Source organism: Nelumbo lutea, chromosome 4 (assembly GCF_056320005.1).
Source record: "Nelumbo lutea isolate HS-2025 chromosome 4, American lotus-T2T, whole genome shotgun sequence".
Classification (NCBI taxonomy): Eukaryota; Viridiplantae; Streptophyta; class Magnoliopsida; order Proteales; family Nelumbonaceae; genus Nelumbo; species Nelumbo lutea.
Window position 1 is genome coordinate 80,143,419 of NC_142687.1, and position 21,795 is coordinate 80,165,213.

At 38.8% G+C, this 21,795-nt stretch overlaps 3 protein-coding genes across 10 annotated transcripts in view; 2 read left to right on the forward strand and 1 right to left on the reverse strand.

The window, feature by feature from the left end:
- The first annotated feature begins 536 nt into the window (after nt 1-536).
- Nucleotides 537-2,286, forward strand: LOC148861262 (putative WRKY transcription factor 48). The gene is made up of 3 exons (XM_088982463.1): nt 537-1,133; nt 1,301-1,444; nt 1,607-2,286. The coding sequence occupies exons 1-3, from the start codon at nt 748-750 to the stop codon at nt 2,007-2,009; spliced, it is 933 nt and encodes a 310-aa protein (XP_088838589.1). The 5' UTR covers nt 537-747; the 3' UTR covers nt 2,010-2,286.
- An 8,774-nt stretch (nt 2,287-11,060) lies between these two features.
- LOC148861263 (peroxidase superfamily protein) lies at nt 11,061-12,628 on the forward strand. Its single transcript, XM_088986672.1, has 3 exons — nt 11,061-11,436; nt 11,563-11,754; nt 11,848-12,628. The coding sequence occupies exons 1-3, from the start codon at nt 11,182-11,184 to the stop codon at nt 12,430-12,432; spliced, it is 1,032 nt and encodes a 343-aa protein (XP_088842798.1). The 5' UTR covers nt 11,061-11,181; the 3' UTR covers nt 12,433-12,628.
- A 5,025-nt stretch (nt 12,629-17,653) lies between these two features.
- LOC148861264 (flowering time control protein FCA-like) overlaps nt 17,654-21,795 on the reverse strand; it is a 41,089-nt gene continuing 36,947 nt past the window's right edge. For 4 of the 8 annotated variants that reach the window (XM_088983003.1, XM_088983000.1, XM_088983001.1 and 1 more), the window contains exons 17-19: nt 18,518-18,586; nt 18,391-18,436; nt 17,654-17,913 (exon numbers count right to left, since the gene is read on the reverse strand). In XM_088983003.1, the coding sequence (XP_088839129.1) occupies nt 17,906-17,913; nt 18,391-18,436; nt 18,518-18,586 (123 nt within the window). In that variant the 3' untranslated portion in view covers nt 17,654-17,905. Of the gene's footprint in view, nt 17,917-18,390; nt 18,437-18,517; nt 18,587-21,795 lie in introns of all 8 variants that reach the window. The other 4 variants (XM_088983002.1, XM_088982998.1, XM_088982999.1 and 1 more) reach the window with 1 other exon arrangement.

Here is a 21,795-nt window from a genome sequence, read left to right on the forward strand (position 1 = left end):
ATTTTAAAGTTTTTTTAATTTTCTAAATAAATAACTTTAACCCGATCCATAACCTCAGATTTGGCCTAAGATTTAGCCCAAGGCTAATCTGACCCACGACATGATAGAAGATACACGGACTTAAACCATCGGCCATGCCAAGCCGACACCCCAAATTATCCAGAGGTAAGCGCCGTGCCATGCGTACCGACCCGACATGACCCGTTTTATACATTAGGAGAATAGAGGAAAGTAAAGGAAATAAGGAATCACATGCACACAGACTCATTTTTCCAGCTTTACACCGTGATGTAACACACGTATAACCGGAACCAGTTGGGGAGCGTTCATACTTCATCTTCGAACCGATCCGGTTTAGTGGTTAAAAACCGTTCAAACCCCGCGTATGTATGAAAGCGTCGACCGGATTGTCGGACCGAGTGGACGCCACCTGGCTCCTGCATTCATTACCACCGGCCATTGGATGTTCCGTACGTACTGTTGACCGTTGATCGTCGGTCAATTATTTTTAGAGAACCTAGCCAACCTGTTCTCTTCTCCCTCGAACCTCTCTCTCCATGTTCACACTATAAAATCCAGGCACTCTTGTAGCTCTTTTCTCTCTCTTTTCCTATCTTACAGCGCAAGATAGAGAGCATAGACACAGAGAAGGACAGAGGGGCGAGAGAAATCAATTAACAGCAGAAGGGACAGCAGCAACCAAGCAACCGCAGAAAGAAATGAAAGATCTCTCGTTTTGATCGGTTGATGGAGAAGAAAGAGACAACAATGGAGACAGAGAATTCGATCGGAGCTACGACATTTTCCGATCAGATTCCAACCACTTTCTCTTTATCCAGCATCTTTGACATGTCCTGTGAAGGTGAAAAAGGCTCTTTAGGCTTCATGGATTTATTGGGCATCCAAGATTTCACTCCTTCTATATTCGATTTGCTACAGCAACCGTCGACGCTACTACCACCATCACCACCACCGCCACTACCACCGACGTCATCACTTCCGGAGTCGTCTGAGGTGTTGAATTTGCCAGCAACACCCAACTCTTCTTCGATTTCATCATCATCGACTGAAGCAGCAAATGATGAACAGACCAAAGCAGTGGAAGAGGAGGAGCAGGAGAAGACTAAGAAGCAGTAAGCTTTTTCTTTTCGTCCTTTTTTTTCCTTATATTTTCTGGGACACTGAATTGTAATCTAATTTTGCTTTTCTTTTTCAAGGAAATTGAAAATTACTGGATGCTTGATTTTGTAATCTATTGGATATCTGTTTCAAATATCAAATCTTTTGCATGTGGTTTCAGGCTGAAACCCAAAAAAAAGAACCAGAAACGGCACAGAGAACCGAGATTTGCTTTCATGACAAAGAGCGAGGTCGATCATCTGGAAGACGGGTACAGATGGAGAAAGTATGGACAAAAAGCTGTGAAAAATAGCCCTTTTCCAAGGTACTAACCTGCCCACCTTGTCCCATCTTTCTCTGGTAGTTCTGCCCATTTGCTTCCAGCCAGAGGAATTAGATCAGTACATGACATAGACGATAACGAATAGTCATTTTCTTAAGTGTTTGTTTATGTTTTTCTGGGTTTTGATCATTTGTCTATTTTCAGGAGCTACTATCGTTGCACCAGTGCCACATGCGGTGTGAAGAAGCGAGTAGAGAGATCATCAGATGATCCTTCCATTGTCGTGACAACGTACGAAGGCCAGCACACACATCCAAGCCCAGTAATGCCTCGTGGAAGCTCCACCGGAATCTCTTCGGATTCCGGCAGCTACGGTGCGGCCTTTGCCATGCCAATGCAATTGACGCAGTCTCACTTCCAACAACAGCAACAACAACAACAACCCCATTTCCACAACTTACCACCTTTGAATTTTAATTCTAATATTTCTTCGTCTCCTACTTTCGTACAAGAGAGACGATTTTGCACTTCAGCAGCTTCCTTCCTTAGAGATCATGGCCTTCTTCAAGATGTCGTTCCTTCGGATATGATGATAAAAAAGGAGTAGAAGAAATCCCCATTACTGGTATGTAGTCATCTTACTGACTTACAGAGATCACCCTCAGAGAATAACCCACGTCGATCGTCACATATATATACACAGTCCACTTACCGATACCTCTCCTTTTTTTCTGTTCTTGTCTATGTACCATTTTCTCTCTTGTTTTTGCACCATCACTGTGTTCCGATGGGAGTACTAGTTTCCTAATTGGGTTCTTTGTATTATTCTTGTATTTATGTAGAGAGATTATTCATATTTGGAACTCTAGGGTTTTGTGTTCTTCTTTCTTCTTTCCCTTCACTTGTCTCGCATATATCTTCGTTGTTTTGGTTGATGGAACGTGCATTAATTTCATTTCCAGTGTTGCAGCGAGGGTTTTAGTGTTTTCATGGGTTAGAGCCTTCTTCTCCATGGAGCAAGTTGGATACAACCTTTTCAGCTTTTTCTTTGAGTGGGAACCCTGATCAGGACCCACTTATAGGAAAGTGATGAGACATCTACAAAAATGACTTAGAAACTCGATCAGGTTTCTGATTCTAGGTGCCTGAGTTAAAGCCTAAAGATTGGATGATTATTGTGATTTGTGAAGAACTGGTGATGAGGTATCTAGATATGTATAGGGGGAGTTGCAGAATGGGAGAACAAGACACTGATACAAACTCACTTTTGATCGTGTTGAATATTTAATTTATGGCTCTGATTTCCTCTTCTGGGATCTCTTAACTACTCAATGGGTTTGGATCCATTGAATGAATAGTTATGAGATCATGGTGGAGGTATGGACTTGTTATTTTGTATTTGATGGAATGGATGGTTTCTGTACCTCTTGGGTTGAAAAAGCTATATTGTCCATGTGACATTGTCTTTGCCAGGAATGTTGGGCTTACTTAAATTAATGCCACGCTGCTCATGACTATACATGACATGTACGTAGCTAGCTAGCACAGATCGATCAATGCAGAGCTCCCATAATACTATTACAGCCTCTCTATCTGATGAATTTAGGGAGATCAAATAATACAAATTAAATATTTTCTTTCTCTTTCTCTTCTCCTGATGCGTTCATATGGTGTTTCTATAAATAATTAATTAATGATATATCTCTTCTGCATGTATAGATGTGAAAAAGAGAACAAAATATATTAGTCTATTAGATTAAAACAAAAAAATGTGTCAACCACAGACAATTTGGACGGATATCCATGTGATGTACTGCTTATGCATCTATGTGTATGTGCATTAATTGTTCACATACATCAGTCATGGGTAACAGCAACGTTAAACCTGTAGAGGGGTCTGACTCTACTATGGAATTTATTCAGATGTTCTGCAACCTGGGCTTCTGCATTTTTTCTGTTTACTACGTAATATGACCACAATCATGTTTTCTATTTACTGTTTGAATTAAGATCACGGAAGCGTGAACCATGGAGTGCATTCAGAACTCAGAAGGAAAGACTTATCGAGTACCACCATGGCTTTACCTTTTGAGTTTTGACCTACTCTGTGCATGGATCATGCAAATATTGAAACCTCGATTTGTGTCAATGTGTTTGCCTTGAAAACCCACGTCTACAATGATCTTCTCTATGTTTAGGTTGTGTCTAGCCACATAGCAGTAGAATTGAATTAATTGGGAGTGTAAATTAGGCTGTCAAATAATCAAATTCCTTTTGTTCTATTATTTGTTTTGTTAAACGAAGGGTGAAAATTAAATGAACCAGAATAGTTCCTCTTAAATTAGTCATCAATCATTGCATCTGAAAGAACCAGGAGTTGTATATTTATGATTTATGAACTTCAAATAACAAATAGGAGATGCATACTTAAAATAGGACTTAACTGGGCTCTATAGTATTTGATTTGGATCCTGAGTTTTATGATATTTAACTGATAACGTCTGTGCATTCTCACAACAGAAAGTATCAACAAGGTCGTCAGCTAGTACATCTTCTCAATATAGATGAGGAGGGCTTAATTCTCTAGCCTTCTTTTACAAAGGGAGAGATTAAAAAGAAAAAAAAAAAAAAAAACTCCCCATACTTGTTCTTCTCTTCTTTCTTTCCTTTCTTTTTTTTTTCTGAAGAACAAAAATTCTTTCTGATGAGGGCAGAATTGGCCCTACAGTGAAATTGCGACACATGGCACCTCGTGACAACTAGGCAAACACCCAAGCAACAATTTACCAAGTTGGACACCCGGGCACCGGTCTGGCCGACCTAGCACGGCCTGGCGCGGCCTACGCGACCCGGCCGGATCAGCCTGGCACATGATCCGACCTGACCGACCTAGCCGCCCATAAGACGCCCACCGATGAACCACAACGGCTTACCCCGCGAGCTCAGTAGCTCACCAAGGAGCTCAGTAACTCACCAAAGAGCTCACCAAGGAGCTAGGCAGCTCTCCAAGGAGCTCGCCACCAAGGAGCCAGGCACCTTGGCAAAGCTCGTCACAAGCAGCTCGGCATAGCTCCCCCGGGCAGCTCGCCACTTGTAGGGTAGCTCGATACAGAAGAGTAGTTTGGCGTATCGCAGGAAGATCTCCTGCCTGGCAACCTGGCCCAGACACCGACCCGCCAATTGACACAGCCGTTGACCTGACAACATAGCCTAGACACTGACCCGCCGACTGACACAGGCGCCGACCTGACAACCTGGCCTAGGCACCGACCTGGCCGCCTGACACAAGCGCCAACCTGACAACCTCGAGGAGTTCACCATCGTACCCCGGTTCTAACGGGATATGATGAGTCTTACCGTTTGAAGGCTTTTCACCCACCTAACCCGCGAGGACACCACTATATAAGGACTCCAACCCCCAAAGCCAAGAGGGGAAAAAAAAAGGATGGTAACCCTTGCTCTCTAGCTCTCTCATTTCTCTCCAAGCTCTCTGTAATCAGAATGCTAACTTAGGCATCGGAGAGTCCCCGCCGAGAAAATACCCCTAGGTCCTCTGATTCAGTTCTCGTAGGTCCCTCACCTCCCGCCGCCTACAAAGGAGAGGAAGTCACCTCATGCAGAGGGCAGTCGGGTTGCGCTGCACCAGGGAGCTCCACCATCCTCTGAGTTGCAGGCCGCTTAGGAGCAGGTCAAATGACGAGTCCACCAGGGAGCTCGCCACCAGGCAGTTCGCCACCAGGGAATTCACCATCAGGCAGTTCGCCACCAAGTAGCTCTCCACCAGGGAGCTCGCCACCAGACAGTTCTCCACCAGGGAGTTCGTCACCAAGCAGCTCGTCACCAAGTAGCTCTCCACCAGGGAACTCGCCACCAGGGAGTTCGCCACCAAGCAGCTCATCACCAAGGCACGTCACCAACGGGTCAAATAACGAGGTACTTAGCCAAAAAAAATTTATACATCACAAAAAAATTGATACGTGACTAGGAACGGTTACATCACTTTTATATAGAGATTGAAAAATAAAAGAAGAAAAAGAGAAGAAATTGTTTCACATTAATTTGTAACTTATGAGATTTAATTATGAATATGGGAATTAAATAAGAAAGTGTGGGAATTGGAGAGTACTCAAAAATTAAGAAATACATGAATGTGACTCTTGGAGTCCTAATGAGAGTTAATATTGGAATTGATGCTTTGTTTTAGCTATCAAGAAACTATGCCTACAATATAAATAAGGTAATGTCATCCCTTAATTAACTCAAGTTTTCTAAAGAGTTCTCTAAAAGATTCAAGTTTTCTCTCCGTATATTTTTGTAGTCTTGTATTTATCTCCGAGTTCAGTCTATTGTGCCTCGGCCCACTTACTTTCGCTGCCCCAACAGAAATAATTTATACAAACCCCCTAATAATGTCAACAAGGATCCAAATTTTGTTCATAATTTGCGTTAGGATGTATACGCTTAAAATAAAAAAGAGTTAAAAGTGAATACAATCTCTGGTCAATCCTCTTCTTTGAGTTAAAAGAAAAATGGTTGAAGGGTTGAAGGGTTGAAGGGAAGTTGTAACGTAAATTTGAGCACTTAGTCGTACATGAACCATCAAACTATCAAAGAGATAAAACCTGATAAATTAAAGGGAAGTTTTAATTATTGCATTTTCCAGAAGTCAAAGTCGTAGAGCCCATTTGTTGGAATGCAAAAAATATGTAATTATCTGCGATATCCTGATGATTTTGAGCTTTCGTTCAATCTCTTTCTAAAATTTAAAAAAACACAAACAGTTGTCCCAAGCAATCCCAAATAGCAGTCTTTGTTGGGGTCACAGGAGTCAGGTTGGATCTTGGGAACCTGCGAATGCGATATTATAAATAAAGTAATCGACTAAATGTATGATATGGACCCTCTATATCACAGTTCACAGACAGAGTCGAATACTGCCATGAAACCATGATAATATTCCTACTTCAAATGGTGGCCCATCCTGCCTGGAAATAACACTGTTGAGTTTTCAACAAATCTCTCATGCATATAATCATCCGATCAGTGTCTCAGATTTCTGATTGATATATGTATAGTTCAGGCAGTAAAAACAAACTTCTGTCCAAACTCCACACAGAGGACTACTAGCTAGGGGAAACTGGGAAAGCAGTAGTCAGGGTGAGTTCTTGGCTTGACGGACATCCGGCCGGCCGGTCTCAGACTCAGGACAAACACGGTCTATCTGAAACAGACAATCAAAATATGAAAGATTAAAAGAAGTCAAGGAGACTCGGACTCTAGTGGGGAGTTCTTCATATATTGCTTCATCGATCAGGCAAAGGGTCGTCCAGATTCGATCCTTTGCTGAAATGAATACATGTTGTCGCTTTGGTAGGCGGCCTTCCGGTATGGCCATGTCTGAAGAAGCCCAGATATCTCTGAGCTCTAAAGCCTGCCGTACCGTGCACTGGACAGTCTGGACTTGAGCTTAGAGAAATGGTTATGGTTCTTCAGTTTTGACCATTTCAATGCAATTTACGGCTTACCCCATGTACCCAAGTTCCAGCCAGTTAATTAGAAACCGGCAAAGCAGAACTATGCTTTGGAAACTGGAGCCGGCATGACCCAATGTGGTTTGACCGATTCAACTGTCCTATCAGCACAAAAAACAAGCAGCAAATCCTTCATGGTTTAATTTCAACTTTCAACCATGTTTCAGTGGATATTTTTTCTTTTTTAATATTTAGAATCTGGAAGAAGGTTGAACCGGACGGTTGGTCATGTCCTCCGGGTTTCAAAACATTGAGTTGAGCACAACCCAGATGAGAAAAACATAAAAGTGAGAGGGAGATGAAGGAAGACTGGAAGAGAAATAACATTATCTGGGAGTTTCAAAGAACAGAAATCATTGAATGTTATATATCTTCACCCAGCTGCAGCAACAAGGATCACTGGGTCGAAATTGGATGCACAACCCCTGGAGACCTTTTGTCCACCCACTATGCTCCACTTGTAATATTCCTGGTTTCTCCAGGTCTGATCTGCAGAAGAATTCATGTTGAGATTTCTTTTCTTTTCTTTTCCTATTTTTAGTTGTGCCAATAACAAAATCATTTAGAGCTTTCAACCGTGTGAATGTGATCAAGTTGAGATTAGGTGGCTCAGTGACAAGTGACAACACAGGGTGTAATGGAAAGTTGAAAATAATGTATGGAATTGTTTCAGAGTAAATTATGGGCACTAATTCATTTGATTCTAGACAAGAGTGATACGGTTACATGGATACATTGGATCTTCTTTTCATACGGAATCCATTATAGAGATCTCTTGCTCAAATGACTTTTATCTGGGCATCTTTCTCTTGTCCTCGGGTAACTTCTAATTATTAGAGAAGCATCTTGTGGAGATCAAAGACTACAATTATAATATTAGCTATGACTAGCTATACCTCCATCTTAGGTCTTTTCTTTAACACTGTTGCAGAAAGCTCAGTGCTAAGCTCAGTGCTCTCTCTCTCTCTCTCTCTCTCTCTCTCTCTTAGATGAAGCCATAGATAGCTCTTACAGTAACATTAATTAATTAAAATAGAAAATCATGATCCACCAAAGAGATTGCATATACAATGAATCAGCATGATCTAAATATTCATATTAAATTAGTGGGTTGCAGTAATCCAATTAGGTAGAATCTTTACCTAAATAATCTCTTAGGGCTGAGGGCCTGAGAGGCTGGGTGCTTTTAATAGTGATTTCTGATTCTCTGTCAAAGTTGTGAATCATATGGGTAAAGGTGGTTTTCCTTTTTAATATTGCTCTTTCTCTTAGTATTATTAGAGCTTCTAGAAGAGATTTAATTTCTCCTTCATCATTATCATCTAAGCCTCGTTTCATTTATAAAGAGCTTTATTTATTTATTGGTAAAGATAAAGAGCTCTAATTAAAAAAAAAAAAAAAAAAAACTTCCTCCAGTCCAAATACAAAATTATTAAAGCCCACAATCATAACATTGAGCCAGTTCAATGGTGAGCCCTAATGAGACTTCCTTTTTCTAAATATAGTAAATGTGGTAAAGCTAAAGAGCCCTAGAAGGCCCTTTTACCTATTTTTTCTACCCCTAGACCCACAATAGTTGTGGGGTAAAATCTTTGATATTGGATGCTGCAAAGGTAGGACTAACCCAAGCCCACCTTACCCAATTCTAACTTTCTTTGGGCTTGGGTTCAAATTTTTCAGCTTTGGGCTGGGCCTGAACCTGAAAGCTTGGGTCTACCAAGTTCTTGGACAATGCTTGGGTTAAGATTTCAGCTGGCCCAAGCCCGACCTAAACTTGCATACTAAAAAATAATAAATCACAAAAATACCATGAGCCTTAAAACCACATATCTGGAATAAATATTTATTATGCCATATCCACATCAGGGGTCATTGCTTGGTCTAATGTTAAAATCTTGGGCTCACAAGCATGAGAATGCAGGTTTAATTGGAGTCTTAAAGCAACCATTTCATTTAGGTGTTTTTTCAATAATTGGTCAGGGGGTTGGTCTAAGGCCTGCCTATTCCCTGAAATGGGTTAAAACCCCCAAACGGGTCTTATTTGGCATATCAATGACCTACCAATACAATATATATCGACTGGTACAAACTGATAAGTTGTAAAATTTTGATCCTTGATTCAATCTACCCTTCTCAAGACCCTAAATAATTTGAAAACAACATTTGATAATGCTTTTAGCTACCTATATAACAAGATAATTTGGTTAAGGACTGGCTAATAAAGAAAAAGGTTGGGAGAAAGATAAATGGATGCAATGCAACCAAGTTTAAAGATCAAACAATTCAACCAAAGGTATGTTTATTGAAGTCTGGAGGCTGGAACCATGTTCTTTTGAAGAAAAAGAAGGCAAGTATTCTCTCTGACTTGAGTGGGGCCAACTGATCAGTTTGGAGCATATTATTCTACCTAACGCTTTCCACAACTATAAAATCCCTAAAATTATACCTATTGGAGTAATTATCAGCTTTACAATTTTGAATTCTTGATAAATCCCAAGGTGCAAACTAATTGTTATAAATGTTATAAATGCATCAGGTTGGTTTTTGAAAATGTTATAAGTGCAAAATTTTAAACACCATAATTTTGCGCTCAAATGTCCGATTATGAAGATTTTTTTGGGTAACTTTTCATGATTTATGTGTTTTCACGGTGCCTTATCCCACTATTTTTTTTTCTAAAAAATGCCTTTTTTTTACTTCAAATCTTAATTTTTTATATAAATATTGAAACTAATTAAAATAACAAATATATTATAGAATAGTATAATTATAAATTTTGAATATATTATAATCTAATATATAATTTATAATATATTATATTATATAAGACATCATCATGGGTCGGTCCAGAGAATTCCCCAAATCAATTAATGACTCCCTTTCTGAACTTCTTTCCTTAGAGCTCGGCTTTGGTCCGATCAAAGTCATTCGAGCAGTTTTTACTGTCTTGCATTGAGAATACCTCTGTACTTGTTTACTTTATTTCGTGGGGAGATATTCTCAAATGTAAAGTTGCAAAACGTGTGGGTACAGATTTGGCTAACCGATCTCCTTAAGGGATGAATCTAATTAATCCCCACTTGAACCCTTGATGAATTGGTTTATTAATTTATTTAATTTATAACCTTCACTGAAATCTGCAAAGCGTGTGTTTCCCTCCGGCCGTGAGCGTGTAAACCTTAACCTTTTTTTTGTTCTCTGACAATACAGTGAACTGATATCAATTCAGAACCCATGAAACAAGGCGCATGGTAAGGGTACACTGATGCAGTGCAATCTGGACCATACGTTCATGACTGATCATCTACTGGGTATGGATTTTATAGGTTGGGTTGGATCGGTTTGAGTCATTTTTTCAACTGACTTTATTAATTAAAATCGATTCAAACATAAAGGGTCAATTTATATATATATTAAGCTAAAATATATATATCTAAATGTCTCTTTATATTTAAGTTCAAAATATATATTTAAATCGATTAATTTTTGTGCAAAATTGATTTTTTTTTTGTCAATGTATACTTAAATTTATACAAAATTAAATTAAATATTGTACCATTATATTATATTTGTATTGATTTTGCGTTCTTAATTTTTATCATAAATTACCATTTTTTTCAAAGTTCAAACAAAACAAAAATAAAATATATAGGGACTATACATAAAAATCTAAACCAAACTGAATTATCTCATGCAAATCGAAACCGACAAATGGTTTTGAAAAACCGATCAACTCGAGTTAGATCGTGCCGGTTTTGTCAATTTGACATTGAGTTGAATGCTTCAACAATGGATTCAACAATGGAGTAAGAGACAACAAATCCCCCTCAATATGAAAAACAGTAATCTCTCTTTCAAGTCACAGTGAGAGACAATGGTAGGTAATGTTATCTCTCTTTCAAGTCACAGTGAGAGACAAGAAAAAACTGCCCGGCCCGAGCTCCAGCTGAACGAGGAGAGCAAGTACAAACACGAAGAAGCACATGGCGTTAGGTCTACAGTTTACACTTTACACAACGTACCCATCATGAATTTGACCACTTCTAATGTAAGGCTTGACTATGTCTTTTATTAACCACACACGACACACCATGTATTATAGTACAGAGTACAGAGCTAGAGACCTCTCAACGATCGATCCCAGGAGTCTTCTTATTCCTTCCTTGTGCTATCTATCCATATATATAAAGGAGTGAGAGAAGAACACTTTCAGAGCTCGAGCTCAACAAGGTGTTCTAATTAATTAAGATGGTGACCCGCCACCTAGCTTTCACGCTTCTCATGCTTAAGCTTGCCGTCATTGCGTTATCAAGCACGCGGCCGAATCCTTTGACCAAGGCATGCCTCGGCGGTGGTGATGGCTCTCTGCCGGCCGACGCCTACCAAACCACCTGCCCCCAAGCCGAAGCTATCATCTTCTCGTGGGTGGCGGAGGCGGTGGCCGACGACCCAAGGATGGCCGCATCTCTCCTGCGTCTCCATTTCCACGATTGTTTCGTTAACGTACGTGAGTCATCGAATTAGTTTTTAGTTTTAGCCATTCTTAACTTATTATAACACTAGACAATGTGGGTGGTGACTGGTGATCGAGGTCGAGGATTAAATGTTTGTTTGTTTGTTTGTTTGTAGGGATGCGACGGCTCGGTGTTGTTAGATGACACAGAATCCATGGTGGGTGAGAAAACAGCTGCACCCAACTTGAACTCGCTGAGGGGTTTCCAAGTGATCGATGCCATAAAATCCGACCTCGAAGCGGTGTGCCCTGAGACTGTATCGTGTGCTGATATCCTCGCCGTCGCGGCACGAGACGCCGTCGTTCTGGTACGTAATGTTGAATTGATATCGATCGATCATCAGTTTCCTTTAATTTCCTGCTGCAGCCAGGAACTTACGTAACGTCGTCGGAGATTACAGTCAGGTGGACCTGGATGGGAAGCTCAGACGGGGAGGAGGGACAGCTTGAGTGCCAGCAAGTCAGCAGCAAACAATAACATCCCTGGCCCCAATTCCGACGTGACAACACTCGTAACCAAATTCAACAACGTCGGCCTCTCCCTCAGAGACATGGTCGCCCTCTCGGGAGCGCACACCATCGGAAAGGCTCGATGCTCCACCTTCAGCTCGCGCCTCAAGGGCAGCGGTGGACCTACAGGTGCTAACTCCGGTGACGCAGGGGTGGACTTAGACTTCCTTTCATCACTGCAGCAGCTCTGCTCCGGATCTGATAACACAACATTGGCAATGCTGGACTTGGCAACACCGGCAACCTTCGACAACCAGTACTACGTCAACCTTCTCTCAGGTGACGGACTGCTTGCATCTGACCATGCTCTAGTTGCCGGAGGAGAAAGTGGGACACGCGACATCGTTCAGTCCTACGCAGACGATCCGGTAGCCTTCTTTGAGGATTTCGAGGTGGCCATGCTGAAGATGGGGAGCTTGAAACCGCTTACAGGAGAGAGCGGCCAAATTCGTAGGAATTGCAGGAGTGTTAATTGATATTAATATCGAATTAAAAGTTAAAAACAGCAGCATTAATATATAGCATTAATGGCATGCGCTCAGCTAGCTTAGCGTTTGAAGTGGTGTTCTACTTCTAGGCTGCTTCTAGCTCTAAAGGAAATCTGATTTCCAGTAGTATGTATGTAATATGCATGTTGTAGGCTTCAAAGTTGTGTGTTGCGTTTGTTTCTTACTTGTTGTTGATGTGGGTTTTATTAATCTAATTAATTAATTAATTAATATATATATATATATATATATATGAGGGTCTTCTGTTTTTTTTTTTTTTTTTTTGATTCATTAACTTTGCTTCAGCACATACTGATTTTTGGCACATATAGGCCCACGTTTGGACTGGAGGAATTGAAATATAGAAAAACAGCACTGATTTTTTAGCCACATTGAGAACATCTACATGTTACCACTCATGGGGAGAATCGTTTTCATCATTGGTCATATTATCTAATGTTCAAGATGATTTCACATCATTGCACTGCTGAAAGTAACTAGCTGTTTTCTCAAAAAACATCAAGTTTGATGTTGCTTCAGACCACACTTTCCCAATTTTCAAGGTATGGTCTGAAGCAACGTTAACCATACTAAATAAGAGGCCGTTTATATGGCACCACTTTCTCAGAAAACGGCACCAACGCCAAACACCCACATCTCTTCTCAGAAAATGGCTCAAGCTTAGGACTGCTGTTATTTGAGGGTTGAAATTTAAATTTCCATTATTATTTGAGGAGTCAAGTTCAAGTTCAACTTTCACCAAATTCAAAACCAATTAAAGCTTTTCCAATACATCAAGCTAGCAAGCATAGGCTTAGTTTTCCTGACACTTATATTTGGTATTGGAGTTTCCCATATTTTAATTTTGGGTAAAATATCAAAACCTCTTCTAATGTTTCTGACAATCATAAAAACCTCCCCTGTAATTTTAAAAATCTTAGAATTACCCCCCTTACTAGTTAGATCTAATTTAGAGGGGAGGTAATTCCAACCTCCCTTCGTCAATGGCGCCGAAGGAGAGAAAGACCTAGATCTGATAAGCGGTGCGGGCAAGTATTCGAGGTCGCAGATGTACAAGCACAATTTCTAGGCTATCAATGCCAATCTTAAGAATGGTGCCATCTTTCTCCGATCCCAAACCGCCGGCAGAACCGAAGACAGCCGAGAAGCCACCAAATCTACCAAGCCCAGGGGAGCATTACTCTTGGGATGGTGTTGGTTCTTCTCGTTGGGAGGTTTAAGGGGGAAAAGAGTTGCTTCAGCTGTTACTGGACCCTTCGAGATCAATGGTGTTCCCCTAAGGCGTGTGAACCAATCTTATGTGATTGCAACCTCCACCAAGGTTGACATTTCCGGGCTAAATGTTGAAAATTTTGATGACAACTGCTTTACAAAGTAAGATGCATGAAAAAAAGAAGAAAAAGAGGGAGTAGTGCGAGTTATTTGAATAAGAGAAGAGAGGAAAAGAAGGCAATCCCACAGTAAAAGAAAAGATAATCAGAAGTATATATGTTGGTGTAATACAAGCTGTTGAGGGTGTTGGCAGCTAGGTTTTTAAGGCGGGCATGAAACCCCATGAGCTTGTGTTCTAAGGAAACGTTTAAGACTTCTTCTTTATCACCTTCATATTTTTGTTTGTTGAGCATTAGCTTTTTTTTTCTTTTGAAGAATTGGGCATTAGCCATTTAGGAATCAGACATTTCTTCTAGTTTTAATACCCAATGCAAAAAAAAAAAAAAAAGAATTGAAAAATAATAAAGTAACTTTACCTGATAAACTTCTTAGATGGCATTCGAAATTTAGAAGGGGGAATATGGCATTTTAAATTATGTCCAAAGATACCCTAATGAATAGAAAGGGCAATTTCATAATTTCCATGTCTTCATTACTGGGGTAATGACAGAAGAGAGATGGTTACAATTTTTTTCAAAAGCACAAAGGGAGGTTTTTGTTAAAGTAAAACTTCAGGGGAGGTTTTTGTGATTGTCATAAACTTCTGGGAAGGATTTTATATTTTACCCTTTAATTTTTCCACCTTATTCATGCGTATTGCATATCCAAAGTGTTATATATATATATATATATATATATATATATATATATATATATATATATATATATATATATATATCTTAAAATTGCGCTTTTCTAAAACCCTTTATGTTCATGATGATTTGAACCTTGGATGTGTATAAAGCCCTTTAGAATTTTCTCACCAACATGATTTCAATTTCTACCATTTCAAAGCTAAAATCTTTAGTCAGGTTTCAATTTGGATTATTATCAAAAACTCTCCCTTAGATGATAAACGTCACTTGCAAGATTACCACAATGCCTTTCTGTCCGTCTCTACCCTCTAAAGAAAAATACCTTAAGGGGGTGTTCTATAGTGTGGATGAGAAATTAGTGGTCGTGGATTAGTCCACACCACACTCTGTGACAAAGACCAATCCACACCACACCACAGTCTATAATTGTTCTGAACTATGGATAGATTGTATGGATTGGACCAGTCCACACCCACAGTGATGTTTTATAGGTGTGGTGTGGGCTAGCTTTTGATTCCATGTATCTCATATACATTTATAGGATATCTACGCAGTTGATCATAAATGTCTAATTTTTGCATTTTATATGGTAAATAAATTGAAAAAAAAAAGGCATTAATATGTAGACAAAAACTACATTTTTAAATAATTAAAAAAATATTATTTTATTAATAAAAATATTAAAAAATAATATTTAAATAATGAAAAAAGAGTTGAGAAGTAGAACCGTCAGACTTGTGTTGGAATTAATATTAAAAAATATTACTTTATTGATAAAATATTAAAATTTTAAAATTTAAAAATTATTAAAAGACTAAATAAAATGAGGGTAATTAGACCAATGTAACGCATGTACGTTACACTGAAACCTTCGCACAAACTATCCATGCCATAGTGTGGACCATCCATGAGAAAATATTATAGATGATAAATTGGGGTGTGGCTCGTCCTTGTCTACGCTATTTTGTGGATAGGGACCGTCTACACATAACAAAACACCACATCTTGCCATGGACAGGACCAAAACGGTCCTTTACACACTACTGAATGCCACCTAAGTCGGCATTGTTCATTCATACAACCAACTCCATTTCATAGTTATCTCACTCAGAAACTTACAGATGCCCTCTCCCAAAGTTGCTTTTGCCAAAATCCTAAGGCTAAGTTTGGGAGTGCTTAAAATAAGTGTTTATACGAAGAAGCCCAAAATTTGGGCTTATTTTTAAGTGTTTATTTCCTTTGTGGCCTATCTTGGCCCACCATATCATTTTTAAAATACCTTTACTACCCTTACCCTTGTTTAAAATAAGTGCTTTTCACCCAATGCTTATAGGCCCTTTTGATTTCACTTAGAATAAGAACTTCTTTTTATAAGCACTTCTTTTAATTGTTGGGACCACACATTAAATGGTAATTAAGTGCTTGTGCATGTTTGGTAAAATGGTCAGCTATAAGTGCTTTTCTTTTAAATAAGCACTTAAACAAAAAGTGACTTGGGAGTAGCTTTTTTTCAGCACTTCTTGGAGAAGTGCTTATTCGAATAATATGGGATGATTCAGTCCCTATAATTTTTGTAATCCCCATTATACCCCCAGAGGGTTTTCTTCCCTCATCCTTCCATTCGAACATAAGGAGACATAGGGGCAACACACCAAACATCTTGGTGACCAACAACCACCGACAGTGAGGAAAACGATTAACGATCAAGTCATTTTTCTATTTTCCACCGTTTTATGCATTTTTATTTTGATTTGAACCGGTTTTGTGAACTTTTTTAACACCTAAAACTTCTTTTCTTTTTGTGTTCTCAAATCTGTTTGGGGGTGTGTTTAACAGCAACAACACACCGTCCAAACGCTGATGAATGAAGGTTAGTTTGCCCAAACGAACACCCTCCATGTTTGATGTTGTGTTTTGGTTTTTTTTTGGATGAATATTTGGTCGAAATCGATTTTTTTTTCAGATTTTCATAGATGAAATCCGAAATATTTATGTTGGGTTTATTGTGCATTGTCTGTGTGGAATTTTTTTTGGCATTTTTTGTTGAAGATCATGCAAAAAATATGCTGAAGTATGTGTTTATAAAATTTTTCTTGATTTGTTTATGAAATATATATAGGCGACGCAACACAACCATTTATACTTTTTATATTTTTTTGTAGTTTGTAGTCACGCCCTACGAGATCAACATGTTGATCTTCACCTTGTAATATGGAAAAAGATTAATTTGCCAAAGTGTACTTTAAGGTGAGATCTAGTGTTGCAATTGATTCGGATTCAGATTTAAGTTAACAACCAAATCTAGGATAATTAGATCAGATGTCGAATACAGTATTGGACTTTTGGAGCCTATTGGCAACTCTAATGAGAACTACCACCACAACATTCTGGGACATTTTTGCCTTAGGCTCAGTTTGGAAGGAGTACAAATGCATAATTCTATTTATATAAGGTTAACTTTGTTAGTCTCAGTTCGGAAGGAATATAAGTGCAAAACCATCTAATTTGTATTATTTTATATCTGTGTACCGTACATATTTGTATTTATACTCCTTCCAAACTGGGCCTTAATAAAAAAATAATAAATGACCCAGATTGATCAAGATATTGGACTTGTAGAAGGTAATTTTGTTATATACGAAACATTCTGCTAATGGGGGCTTCTAGAGGGCTTTTCGAAAAGCCAAGATAAGTTTAACAGAATACAATAAAATTGGATATAAAAACCAAAAAATTGGATATATAAACAAAATGCATTAAAATGGTCAGATGGATCGAATTGACAAAAGGGAGAACTGGTTCACATTAAATAACAGTTGTATTTTATTCATATAATTTTAATTTTCTTGAACGACCAGATTCTGAAATTAAGCGTGAGGAAAGACGCAGATTTCATGAAATAGCAGTGCGGAAAATTGTAAAAGCAAGGGGTAGTGTGCCCCCAAAACCCCAAATATCCATGCATTAAGCAAAAGAGCATTTGAGCTGCAAATCTGCAAACTGCAATGCATTTCTCATATCTCAACTGCAATAATACGCACGCTACGTGAGAGTTCGGTTCGGTTCTGGTCAAAACCCCCCATACTTTTATTTTTTACTATTACCCATTTTATTTAAGTGATATATATATATATATATATATGGCACAGGGAAAAAGAGACTAATATTAAATGACGTTGATTTTTTTTTTCTTTCTCTATTTTCATTCGTTTGAGCAGACGAATGACCGAGACAAATGAACCTCCTCAAGGGGGTTGATGGCTCAAGAAAGTAAAATATTGCCGTTACACATTCCATTTTACCCCACTTAGTTGCCAAGCCTGCCTTGGATCAAGACTGGTTGACCACAAATCGGTTCTGGGGTAATACTTCCTCTGCCAGTATGCTGCCTGAGATGCGCCTTATTTTCCCCTTCAAGTTCCTGCTGATAAACAATAATTCCACCACAATTAGAACAAGGAGAAGAACATAATATTATTAATCAGTGCACAATCTTGTAATTGTAATTTTATACATAATCACATAAAGCAGATGTGAGCGAGAAACGCCTAGTAATTAATGACTATTGGGTCCAACCAAATGAATATTTTAACCACTGAAAATGTCAATTTTATTTTGAACTGAAATGGACAATTTTCCCAGGAGTTGCGAGGGCCATCCAAAGCCTTGACCCACTAGTGATTCCATGCAGACAACCATCATTGATGAATAAGAACTGAATGTAGTTAAAATTTTTTATCATGCACCAATCAGCTGGACATCAAAGACAATGTCAAAACATCCCCTGAATATACCTCATTTTTCATTAGAATCCTCAAACCGTATATTGTGACTTTATCCCTTACACTAACTTCTGTGAGTAAATTTTATAGCCAGAAGAGGGAGACAGTAAAAAAACCTGCTGGCTTGCTCTTCCACATCCAATCCTGCACAGACCGTACCCCCTGCAATAGTTGCGTAAGAGTAACTTCAATAACACTGAGATAAAGATTTGGAGAGGTTATCAATGGATTAACACTATATACCTGTTGGAAAGAAGCAGGATCAATGACTGACCCAGCTGCTGCTGGAAGCTGTCCATAACCAGCAAGTTCCTGCAGAGATGCAGTATCCAACTGATGAAAATTGCCTTGAAATTGGATTTGATTCCCAAAAGAATAGCATCAATGGTAGTCGCAGGATTGTTATTAACATTGTTTCTCATGTGCTGTAGAACCATAGACTGTTCTATAATTTCAGTCAAAGCAACCATTTGACTATCAGTTTTTCCAACAACGTTCTCCAATCTGGCAAGTAATAATCATGCAGCACATGATTAATGACCAACAACTTCCCTCCTGTAAGCACAAGCCTAGAAATCTGGAATGAATTAGGACATTTTGCCAGAATGTGACTGCTGAAGCATCAACACATCCAGACTCGTATTACAGCCATCCAAGAAAACGCAAGGTGCAATTTTGGGAAATTCTGATTAGTACCCTGTACTTTGGGCCTAGTGCCACTTTGGTCCCCAAACTTTAAAATGTGACAATTCAATACCCAAACTTTCAAAACGTGCCAATCCAGTACCTGTCATTAACCAGCCGTTAAGTGGCATTGAAAAGACACAAATGCCCCTCAAGTGTCATTTGATTATCTTTATTAACCATCCAAACATTAACAAAAAATGAACAGTCCCAAATCCTTTTCTATTCAAAGAAAGTTGGGGTCATGACTCAGTGGGCATTCTGGTTACCCCAACTTTCTTGAATAGAAGAGGCAAGGATTTGGGACTGTTCATTTTTTATCAAAGTTCAGATGGTTAATAAAGAAAATTATATGACACTTGAAGGGCATTTGTGTCTTTTCAAATGACACTTAATGGCTGGTTAATGACTGACTAACAGTAGGTACTAAATTGGTATGTTTTGAAAGTTTGGGAAATTTTCTGATTAGTACCCTGTACTTTGGGCCTAGTGCCACTTTGGTCCCCAAACTTTAAAATGTGACAATTCAGTACCCAAACTTTCAAAACGTGCCAATCCAGTACCTGTCATTAACCAGCCGTTAAGTGGCATTGAAAAGACACAAATGCCCCTCAAGTGCCATTTAATTTTCTTTATTAACCATCCAAACATTAACAAAAAATGAACAGTCCCAAATCCTTTTCTATTCAAAGAAAGTTGGGGTCATGACTCAGTGGGCATTCTGGTTACCCCAACTTTCTTGAATAGAAGAGGCAAGGATTTGGGGCTGTTAATTTTTTATCAAAGTTCAGATGGTTAATAAAGAAAATTAGATGGCACTCGAAGGGCATTTGTGTCTTTTCAAATGACACTTAACGGCTGGTTAACGACTGACTAACAGTAGGTACTAAATTGGTACATTTTGAAAGTTTGGGTATTAAATTGTTGTGTTTTAAAGTTTGGGGACCAATGTGGCACTAGGCCCAAAGTACAGGGACTAATAATCAGGAATTTTCCCTGCAATTTAATAGGCAGCACCATCTGCCCATTGCGAGTGACAAACATACTTGGAGGTCCAAATATCAAGTTCTACACTGCTTCAAATTTGATTGCACTCCCACCTGATACAAAATCTGCACCTCATTTGCACTCATAGGCATCAAATTTTGCACCACTTTACTCCAACCTTCATTTCTTCCATATAAAGTGAACTTGCATTCCCATGCATTTGCACAAAAAAGTGGAGACCGCTTTGCATTCCCATTTTCCCCTCCACTTGCTTCTCAAACAAATGAAACAAATGAAAACCCAAAAAAAAAAAGTGAACCACAAAACCCCCACTCAATTTGTAATACCATATATTTGCACCAAAAAATGGTGCCTAAGGGACTTTTCCTTCAACAACTAACCATCATTTGGACTCTTCAAGGGCATGATCCATTGACTGGTCAGATTATGTCAAAACTTTAAAGCTATAGTTAGCATTAAGGATCCAGGTTGACAAGAGTTTAGTAAAAGGCTTTAAATGGAGGAATGGGGCACCATGTAGCCAACCCCAAATAGTTAGGAAAAGGCTGAGTTGAGTTGAGTTGGAAAAAAGAATAAGAGGCCTAGCATTCTAGAATCTCATGGTGTATAACAAGTGAAACTTGCAGAATTTTTATTTTCTTTTAAATATGGGATAATGTACATTCAAATCACAAATAGAGGACGAAATTTCCATCTCCCTCCCTTAGGACATATTTGTATTAAGTTGGGGAGGGGGGGATTTGGTCAATGGGAAAGTTGACCAACTTTCCTCTAGGAGGGAAAAATGCCAAAACACCAGCTGACAAAATTGCCCCTTGTAAGAATGGAATATATGGGTAAAAATTAAATTGCCTAACTTACCTGAGTAAATTTCAAATTAAAAAAACACAGGTAAATAAATGCATTTACCCAGGAAAGTGTTACCTGGGAAACACTTACCCAGGTAAGTAACTTACCAAAAAACAAACAAGGCCTTAAAGCGCAAGAGGTGCCCCTGAGAAACAAGAAGCCTCTGTAAATCATGTCCCCCCCCCCCTCCCTCCCCTTTCCACCTCAGAAAAACGGTGGGGTTTTGAATGTGTCATGTCAATTTCTGTGCCATTACATTGGGTTTTGAATACATGTCATGCAATTACTGTGTCAAGTTTTACACTGGTTCAAATATGGAGCCTTTCAACAACTACAGTATTTCTCACTCCAAAAGCACAGTATGGAGGATTTGAACATATCAATCAGAAAAGGGGGACATCTTGAGTTTTTATGCTAAGAATAATTCACACAACCTAAAATGAGCTTAGAAATAAGGTTCGGGCTTCAAAGTTGTATCAGAACAAAGCTCTGAATTTCCATCTTAGAGAAGACAAAACTATCATGAAAGAATTTATTATTATGGGATATCCCTGCCACCAAAGTGACAGCATGGATTCAAGATATTAGATGGAGATACATGCTAACAAGCGAAAGGACATTAGGAGCTCCTACTAAAAACGATGGCTTTTTAACTAGGAGCAAAAGGTAACTAAGATGTGCTAGAAAAGACCATGCAAATTATTAGGTTGGTCCTTCACCCTTGTCTTATTGCTTTTCCGTTTTAGGGATCTAATCTGGATCAAATTTCATTGCTAAATTGCATAATATGAAAGGAGAAATTGACTTGAACCTGTGAAAGTTACTGTTTAATGTCCACTAGATAGGTACATTTCTAACAAGATCACTTACACACAGAAACTGTGTTTACCTAGTGGTTCAACAACACTTGATCTACTAAAATTTTTTAGTATAGATGTCATAGTTCCTTGAAATCTTCAAACTTGAGACGTTAAGGTCCC

Coding starts and splice junctions, on each gene's coding strand:
- LOC148861262 (XM_088982463.1), top strand. CDS start 748: ATGGAGAAGAAAGAGACAACAATGGAGACAGAGAATTCGATCGGAGCT. Junction 1,134..1,300: donor CAGGAGAAGACTAAGAAGCA/GTAAGCTTTTTC, acceptor ATGTGGTTTCAG/GCTGAAACCCAAAAAAAAGA. Junction 1,445..1,606: donor AAAAATAGCCCTTTTCCAAG/GTACTAACCTGC, acceptor GTCTATTTTCAG/GAGCTACTATCGTTGCACCA.
- LOC148861263 (XM_088986672.1), top strand. CDS start 11,182: ATGGTGACCCGCCACCTAGCTTTCACGCTTCTCATGCTTAAGCTTGCC. Junction 11,437..11,562: donor TCCACGATTGTTTCGTTAAC/GTACGTGAGTCA, acceptor GTTTGTTTGTAG/GGATGCGACGGCTCGGTGTT. Junction 11,755..11,847: donor CACGAGACGCCGTCGTTCTG/GTACGTAATGTT, acceptor CGGAGATTACAG/TCAGGTGGACCTGGATGGGA.